The sequence below is a fragment of the Athene cunicularia genome (assembly GCF_003259725.1).
Source record: "Athene cunicularia isolate RWA chromosome 10 unlocalized genomic scaffold, athCun1 chr10_part1, whole genome shotgun sequence".
Classification (NCBI taxonomy): domain Eukaryota; kingdom Metazoa; phylum Chordata; class Aves; order Strigiformes; family Strigidae; genus Athene; species Athene cunicularia.
The window spans coordinates 5,754,663-5,764,401 of record NW_020799112.1 but is presented as its reverse complement, the minus strand read 5'-3'; the positions used below and the strand labels follow the sequence as shown (position 1 = coordinate 5,764,401).

The 9,739-nt window shown below is 35.6% G+C and overlaps 1 protein-coding gene across 3 annotated transcripts in view; it reads right to left on the bottom strand.

Moving 5' to 3' along the window:
* Nucleotides 1–953: 953 nt before the first annotated feature.
* BNIP2 (BCL2 interacting protein 2) overlaps nucleotides 954–9,739 on the bottom strand; it is a 17,297-nt gene continuing 8,511 nt past the window's right edge. For 2 of the 3 annotated variants that reach the window (XM_026855918.1, XM_026855921.1), the window contains 4 exons: nucleotides 9,354–9,440; nucleotides 9,109–9,207; nucleotides 7,609–7,644; nucleotides 954–5,223 (listed from right to left, as the gene is read on the bottom strand). In XM_026855918.1, coding sequence (XP_026711719.1) covers nucleotides 5,175–5,223; nucleotides 7,609–7,644; nucleotides 9,109–9,207; nucleotides 9,354–9,440 — 271 coding nt within the window. In that variant the 3' untranslated portion in view covers nucleotides 954–5,174. The remainder of the gene's footprint in view (nucleotides 5,224–7,608; nucleotides 7,645–9,108; nucleotides 9,208–9,353; nucleotides 9,441–9,739) is intronic. The other variant, XM_026855920.1, reaches the window with a different exon arrangement.

Sequence of the window (9,739 nt, the reverse complement as noted above, 5' to 3'; positions counted from 1 at the left end):
GGCAGCACGCCCCGCCGGCAGCACGCCCGGCCGGCCCCGGCGCAGCCCCCCGGAACTCCGAGAGGGGGCTGCAAGGGCCTCGGTAAGGCGTGACCGAGGAGCGAGCAGTGGAAATGGCTCTAGTTCCGGGTTCAGGTGTATTGTACCTGTTCAAGTGACTGAGATCCACGCCCTCCTTCCGCGAGGCACTTCACCCATTTTCCACTAACGCTATCCTCCCAACGTGTACCAGCTGCCAACAGCCTCTGAAATACTCGGCTCCAAAACTTATCTTCAAAATAACCGTTAAATTTCACTGCGACTATGAACTGGCACCTGCAATGCTTTGGGAACCACAACTAAATTTCACCGTTTTACAAGGAAGGTGGTGGTACAGTCACAAAAGGCATTCCTAGCAATATATTCCTAAGCAGTAAAATAAAACATTCAGACCTTTTCCAAAGGTATTTATTGCATATAGCATTTATTTTTTTCCTAATTAAGAAGTTTCCCATAAGTATTAACAGTTAGCACATTCAGAAATGTGTTTATCACATTACTCCATGACACCTCAGAACAAGCAAGATCATTTAAAAAGAAGGGATCATTCTTAAGAGGTAGGCGGAAAGTCTTGTACTTACATAGTTTTATATTAAAAGGGGCAAAGGAAAACAATCACATCTGTGAAGAATATTAAATTTAAGCCAGTTGTATCATCTGTGATTCACAAGCTATGTTTTTGTGTGACTACTGCAGCTTCATTTTGTTAAATTGCATACTTCCCATATCACGTATATTAAAGTTTACTGATACTAAAAATGTCTTAACCCTTCTACTAATCAACTCCTAGAGCATGCTACTACTCAGGCTTTTCTTAATAAAAATGCTTTGTTCACATGACTAAGAAACACTGCAGAACTGCACAGCCACTAAGAAAGTAAGCATCTGTCTTCCATAAATTTATTTTTTTTTGGTAATTATTAACCTGGAATTCCATGTCATAAATATTAACTAGCAGGTGAGCAAGCTAGAGTAAGGAGCATGGTAAGATAAGGATTTGACTTTTTGAAAACACTCAAGCAACTTCTCAGATAATTTTCAATACTAAATAAAATCAGTGTATTTAAATCAGAATAAACCAGGCAGTTGAAATTGCAAAAAAACCCAATCTAGTTAAGCGAAGAATGTCTTTAATTTCACTGGTCTCAGTCATGGCTGAAGGGAATGATGAAAAAACTGTAATACAACTGTATCCTCTTCACAAACATCCTTTTTCCATGTTAGCTCAATATAGGGAACAAGATGCAATAAGGGAAACCATGTAGTTCAAAACTTACAATTTTGAAGCTAGGAAAGCTGCGAAATCCGTCCTTCAGAATACAAATATTTAAATATTCCTTACATTTCTGAGTGCTACTCTGACTAAAACCTGGCATCCTTAAAAAGTATAATTAAAGCACTTATTTCAAGCGTCTCCGACAACCAGTCGGTGAAACAAATCCTCCAGAGAATGACCTGCATTCACAAGGACTGAGTAAGAATTTTCACTGAAAGCTTTGTAAGACTTGGGCGGTTACAAAAAGCACGCAAGCTATTACCGCTCTCCCCTCTGTTCCTTATGTGAGACTTTTCTGAGGGAGACTGGAATGACTTGAGAATCAAAGTCATCTCCAAAAACAACAACTTTTCCTAAGAGATGCATTTAAGCCATCCTACATAATAAATACTGTATAAATCCATAGGATACACCGACAAAAGTTTGACACTGGAACAATACACTTTTCACTGAGAAACTTACTACTATGTGACAGATTTAGCTTAGAAAGTGCCCATTCATAATGTAGCTCCATTATTTTCAGTTAACTACAGGCATTTCAGTGGATGACATCAGTGAAGCTGACATGACTAGGCACCAATGCCACAATCTCCTCCCTATGACACACTTCCAGGTCATTTCACAAAGATTCCATTACCACCAACATGTAATTAATCTTGAAGTCTGACACTAACTGTTGAAAGTTCTTTAGTCATCATTAAAGCACTTAAGTGTACAATGCAACAAACTTGCTGACACATGCTAAAAAATACAGGCTATATGCAATTCAGAATGTAACTACTGCTTCTCAATACAAAGTTCCTTGCAGCAAGAAGTACTATTCTTTACTCATCCACTGAAAATAAAAAAATTTTCTAAACTGCATTGTTACAAACAAGATTACATATTATTCTAACCAGTTCTAAGCTTTTTGGAACCAAAGAAATCTCCATTTTAACATCCCAGAACCTCAAAGACTTCAATCTGCTTCAGCACTAAATCCTTACACATGCCTCTCCATTACTTTCCAAACTAACATGGCTTTGCCATACTACACAGAACATCAAGAACATTCAAGCAATCTAGAGTCTATTAACATCAGTTTTTAACGACACTTTCTTCAAAATATATTTGCCACTTCTGAACGCTTATCCTGTTGTAGAAACCAATTTACAAAATGTGACATCCACAGAGAGGCTGCTGGCCCAAACATCTCTTTCAGTTGCATGTAGTAATAATAAAAGATAATTACTTATTACCACATATATAAAAAACCCTAAGACTTCCAAATCAAAGATAGTGACTCATGAAATTATCTTTTCTTGATAGCACTCAAACCATATGGCAACATGAGTTTTATTTTTAGAAGGAAGTACAATTGAATGGCGAATTCCCTACAATACCATCTCTTATCACAAAGTGATTCAGGTTTCGAGATAATTTTAACAACAGTATGACATTCCAACTTTTAAATATTAAAATATATTAATTATTTTATAGATAAAAAGATAAGTTTGCCAAAAAGTTATCCATTTGTGTTCGAGCTAACTTTGGGACTTCTTTGTTTTTTGTAAACATCCACCTCACCATTAAATGATGAGCTGCAAAAGGTCTTTAGTACAACTGTTTCTCAAGCTGCATATCTTTAGGGACAGAAGAACTGTTGTGCTGTATATTAATTTTAAAAAAAAACCCAAAACCATATACTAGAGAAATAAACCATTTGGTAAGCACATACACATTTCCAAGAGAAACAATACTACTGCAGCATGAAACTACAGAATCACTCAGCCACCAGGAAAGACAACAATAATAATCCCATCATTTGGCAGTACGGCTTATACATAGGACTGGCTACTCTGTACTACACTATACACATAGGAAGGAACAGGACACGTAGAAGTACAATCCTTCCACTAAGAATATGAATTTACCAAGAATAATAATTTTTTTCATTAGGAAAAAAATGAAATGAGATGATCAGAATGCTTCGTTATCTAACTTAGGACCCACAGAGAATCAGTAAAAATCAGGCAGGTTTACATATGTGCATGTTCATACACTGTACTGTGAAAGTATCAGAAGTAAACAGGCTGTAAGTGTCCAATTTACTGACTGGGAGTTAATCTGGGCCAACACTGAAATTGAAGCAGGAGATAAGACAGCCCGAAAGAAACTCTTCACATTTGTGTTCTGCTTTCAGAACAAGATCCAAACCTGATAAAATGGATTCAAGGCAACTTAAAATTAGCACTACCTGTTGAAAAAGAACACCCTGCACATTAATCTCTTTGAAACTGTGATACAGAAGCTACCATAACAGAAGTACCCAGATCTTGAGATGAAAGTCTTTGAATTGCAGACTTCAACTCCCAGAGACATGGGCCATTTGCCCTCATCTGACATGAATATGCTCTCGGAGCCTATACAGGTGTCATTAGATAGTAGATTAACTGTTAATTGGTAATAAGTCTTGACCCTGGAATGATCTCTTGACTACAATTTATCAGTGTCAGGTAGTACTTTGGTTGAATGTAACCTTTTTTTAATTAAGAGAACTGTGTAACACTAACTTTTAATATAATTGAGAATGGATATTTTTGACATTAAGACAAAATTGTGAACACAATAAAAAACAAAAGTGAAGATTTAACATATTGGCTACAATATTATATTGTTCAATTCCTGAATGGATTTATTTGCATGTACCTGTCCTTAGAGGGAAATAGCAATGATTACCAAAAGACATTACAAACTTTTACAACATATCAACCAGTGCATTATTGGTGCCCTAGTTACACTAGTTATGTGTCCAAGAACGCCTCTTACAGACACAAGTTTACTATAATCGTGGGGAAAGAAAAACACACCAACCTTTAAATCACTTTTCTATTAAGTGCAATTAGTGCTTGTATCATGTGCCAAACCAAGATGTTTTATCTACAAGATAGCGTAAGATCCCCCATACTTCTGCAAACAACTGATATTATGGCTAGAATATCTGTGTAACTCCCAAGCTTTACTGAGTATGACTAGAGTTCCTACTGGTGACAACCTATATTCATCCAGGAAGAACTGCACTGTACTTATTTCCTAATGGTAGCTGAGATAACCTTGATTTACTGAAGCAGAATCTAAATTTGCAACTTAAGTTGAGAAAGGTCTGATATCTTACTAGTCATTCAAACAGTTCAGCTTCTATTGTGGCTTAGGCTTAAATCCTTTGGCCAACAGACTGAAGTTCACAGAACTACAGTCCTGCATTCTGAAAAATGGACTAACAGACATCAAAGCTCAAACTCACTTTAGTGAGGTCAGTGCATAATGATTGTATTAGGTCTGTGAACAAAAATAAGGATCTCTACACTTGTGAAAGACTACACTGTGTGATTGTTAATATCCAAACAAATTAAGGTTTCTGTGGCAACAAAGAAATGCACTTGACCATTTACAGCAAAACAGATTTATACAATAACAACAAGTAACTTATGGCATCATCTACCTGCAAATGAATTCCTTCAGCAGGTACACACAATATATTGCTCAGTCATAAAAATATATATTATCTCTTTCCTTTAACATTTAGGTATATAAATATTTTACAGAAGAACATGCATCATTTAGATAAACAATTGCAAGAACATCCTCTGAAAACATAGGGTTGACATTTAGCAGTATAAAATGATTACATAAACATAGCTATTAAAGTCAAGACAAACCAATACAGCAGTAAGCAGTCCATTCTGTGCTAGTCCAAAGAAGTTAAGCACCTTTTTCAATAGGTTATATAATATATACACACACAGAGAATGCGTTGCAAATAGAGCAAAAATCGCATAATTCCATCTGCATATTCTTCAGTCTTGTTTGGACTCCAAACTTACTGTTCACTTTTCTGCTCTTGCTTTCCATTCAGCTCTTGGTCAACTCTGCTTAGCAAAGAAAGCAGTAAGATTAAAACCATGTTACGAAGTAGTCTAGTTTGATAGCTCATATTAAGCAAAAACTATTCATCCTATCAGGAAAACACAAAGCTTTTACATGGAAAAAGTTTTAGTAAATATATCTTAAGATTTTTATTGAATGTACTCACAACAGTGCTTTTAAGTAAAAAAAGTAACTATTCTTCTACCTCCCCCTAGAAATTAAAGTTGTTAAGAAACCATTTAAATTATAGCATTTGAAAGGAAGCATTTGAAAAGTGCAAGTGAAGTTTGACTACAGAAGAAAAAAAAGCAGGTTCTGTGCTTTTATTAATGAATGCAAGCAGGAATACAAGTTTACAGGTAACATGACAATATCTTCAAGCACTACTACTTTGATGAATTCATGACTGAAGAATAAGCACAGAATTACTTTTAATGTTACAGTAATTAAGCCAAGAAGGTAACAGCACTAGTCAAATCAACAAAAGTTAAGTGGCTCCTTAACTGCAATACCTTTTCTATTTAAAACTCTTGTAATTACCCGGGAAATATTCACCATCATGCTGCTAATGTTGTTTTTTTGCTTGTTGGTTTGGGGGTAGGGGTTTTTTTTTTGTAATCTGCCTCGGAACTAGCAAACAAAACATTGCTTTGCAGAAACAAGTGATAGTTGACAGTCCTGCATGAGATGTACTTTTCCTCTTTACAGTAACAACATGCTACAGTCTTAACGATATCTTCTAGAAAGTAAGTTGTGCATGGAGGGAAATTAAACCCATAAGAAGAGGAGGCAAGTGGGTTGGGGATTTTTGCAGCTGTTAACTGAACCTAGCATATAAGGTCTGGAACAGTGTTGTCTGGAAGCAACAGCCCTGGTCGAATACCTGTTCACCTGCACAGTATGCAGGTGAAACTAATCCCTGTCCTCATTGCAGTATCTTCAAAAAACATGTTTTCACATGACTTAACAAGGCTGACCACAGAAAGTCTAAGAAAATAAGCTATGCAAAAGCATATAGCTGACAATATAAATCCACAGAAGCGTATCATATTTTAGCTTCCAAAGTGACCCATACACATAGCCAAAAAATTCCTACTTCCATCCTCAACAATTCAGTAACTGAACTTCAACACATCTCCTTTCCCACTATTATACTAAGTAATGCCTACAACTGCTTTCCATCTGATTGAAGTCTCAGTATCAAATAGTGCCTGTGATCTTTCCTCAATATGTAAGCTTCACTTAGGAACATATCACTTTTTATAAAAAGTGATGGTGGTATAAGCAATGATATTGCCAGGGACACTAGAAGGTGCTTGTTGTACTGAAAATTTGTAAAAGTTTTGACGTTACTGTTTGAATGTCTCAGGTTTGCATCCTGAATACAATGAGCCCTGTAATAGAACTGGGCCAAATTATGTATGCTGGGGAAGAAAAAAAAAATCAAGCAGAACTGTTGTTCAATATGTACTGAAAGGGTTTCTTAGTACTTCAGGTTATACACTGCAAAATTATCACTTAATTGGAATAATTCCTAGAAAACATTGAACACTTGTCACCAGCTTTACCTGTTAGCTTTCAGAAATAATTTAAATGCTTTTAATTTCTCAGTGTTCCTCTTTATGTTCATTACACAATTTAGACAATAAGCCTCTCTCAATAGTTATGCACACACAGGAAGAGTAATTATAAAAAAAAGCAAAGTTAGTAGCAAAACCTTTCAGTACATTTGTTAGTGACAGTGAAAAAGTAACATATCCATTCAAAAAATTTCATCAGCTGCTGGAATAGCTTGAATAGTTAGCAAGAGACTGAAAATTAACAAAATGAAAATCCAATGTTTATTAGCAAGGAGCATAGGCACTGCAAATACAAACAGCACTAAAACTAATAATTTAGATTGCATCTGTGCAAGTTAACTAAAAAAGTAGTGAATACCAAAAATACAAAATGCAAGATGCAATATTAGAACTACTTCCAGTTGCATCTCTGCTGACGCATAGCTACAGCTTAGCGCCTAAAACCAACTCTTCCTTCAGACATCACTTCTGGTCAGTAACAGTGAAGCTTGATTTAATTAAGTCATACAGAAGCACTACTTTGGCCTCTTGAAGATTCGGTTGAGAATCTATGTATCCCCTTAAAAGTGAGCATCTCATGTAATGGAGAGTATTCACAAATATCTGCCTGAACATCCAGGGTGAGTTCTTTTAGATGATACACTGTACTTGCAAGCAGTATAGTTACTGTCATGCTTAAAGACTTAGTCACTCGTGCATGTTTATATTTACAAATGCTTATTCCTTTTTGCAAGCCCATCAACTGGGAGTTAGTTGCAGTGCAAATTGTCTTATCTAGATGCAACCCTAATCAAAATATGAATATACCTTTTCTGTTTCTTTCTAAACTTTTCTTCTTCATACCTTGGTGAGGAAAAGTTTGATTTCAGTAAATATAACATATGAAGGCCAAATTCAACAGAAGCTGCAATCTGGTATTATTGTCAGTACAGTTTGTACAAATATACCAAGTTTTGGAACTGATAATTAAGAAAAAAATATATTGTACCTCCAACATTTATAAGCATTCAACAAGAAGCATTAAGATTTAGTTACTATGACATAACATATGAATTCAATACAACTTCCTGTCAAGTATTAACATCCATCACTAAAATTTAAAGCCTGTATTCAAAACAATTTGAAGCCAGATATAATCCTACACAGAAATCTGAGAATTAACTCCACCTGTCAAATAAGTTCAGCCTTTGCAGAAAAATTAAAAGTTCATCAATACAGAAAGGAATCTTTCAAGACTTGGAATGACAGTCTGAATATTCAAAACATATCCCTCAAAAGCCCCAGTAAAAAAAAACCAAACCATATTCTAAAGACAGTACAAGACTGCTTTAGCATTGTCACGTCTTTCCACCCCAAGAAAAATGCATTTTCTCTATTTCATAAAAATTTAAATCATGCAACTGATACCAGCTGAATGTTTACTGCAATAACCAGCCATTTGCAGGAGTGGGGAAGGAATTTGTCCAACATGTATGTGCCCTCTGGTCCACACAGTAGAGACTATGCCATCTTTCTTTATGGAGTTCCCAGTTTGTGATCACCTGTTGTGATGCATACCCTATAGGTTTTGTATGCTATACCCTCTACTAGGCTAATCAATTTATCATCAGAATTGTTAGTATTTTCATTTGGCTTTAAGACCCAAGTTTATAGTTTCTACTCTATTGCTGCACCCACAGATACTACTGACAAAAGTGTCATCATCATATTTGAAAGCAGAGTTATGCTGGCATTAAAATGGATATTTATATCTGGAAGGAAGGAAGAGGAAAAAGCTAAGGACACTGATGCTGCCCTAATGACCAAAGTAGTTTTAGAACTGTTATGGGTAGGGATTGAGCATTTTTTCACCACAGCTCTTTTAAATTAAATCCCAACCCAAGTGATATTTCATCACTTCACTTGTTACACATTTTAGCACGAAAACTGAAGATACTGTAACTTCAGTATAAACATGACCAGAACTTCTCATTCACAAGCCAGTTTAGTATACTAAGGGGTAGAACAACTGGACTAAGGTCTTCTCTCTAGAAGACTTGATTCACACCCCCTAACTTGGTAATCATGTAAGGCACTATCTGTGAAGATCCCTATACGTTAACATTTTGACTATCCGTGCGTGCTACTGCATACCAAACTGAAGTTAGAAATGTGGTCAAACATGGGTAGTTCTCCTAGAGATAGCAATGATCTGAGTTAAATGAAATTTTATTAAATGCAAAGTATTACATTCAAAACAATCACTGTATACAATAAATACTGGTTCTAAAATATAATCAGCGTAGAACATGTTTGAATAAAACGTACTGTTTTATGCAATCTGGGATGCCAACGTATTCCATGGGGATGAGTTCAGCTAGTTCTGCCAGGGTAAAGACATACCTAATTTTTTGGCTGAATTTTGAGCTGTGGAAGAACGAATGCAGGGTACAGTTACAACTTACAAATTTTTCAGTAGGTCAATATTAAAACAGTTTTTGAAGTTTAAAGTAAATAGTTGTTAGGATTACTTTTTTTAAACAAACAAAAAGAAATAGCTTTCAGAGTATTACCTAATAAAAGGTTTTGTGATGGCCAGAATTGTTCTGATGAACCAAGAAGGATGAACTATGATTAATGATTTCAGATTTTTCCTTAACCTGAAGAATTCAAACAGTGAACATAATTACTAGAACAAAAAGGCAGCATGACAAGGTGTTTAATATATAAAAAGTATGCTTTTGCAAGCACAATCAGTCAGATCAGTCTGGTATTCTGATATTCCATTATTCATTACTATCTGCCAGAACAGAAAAATACCACACAACCACATAGTCAAAATTTAAGATATAGTATCAGTTTGACAACACTGACAGGGAAATAACATTCCAAAGACAAGTGCTTTGAATCTTTTTACATGACTAATGATGAAGTGGTTCACAAAGGACACCCACCCCCC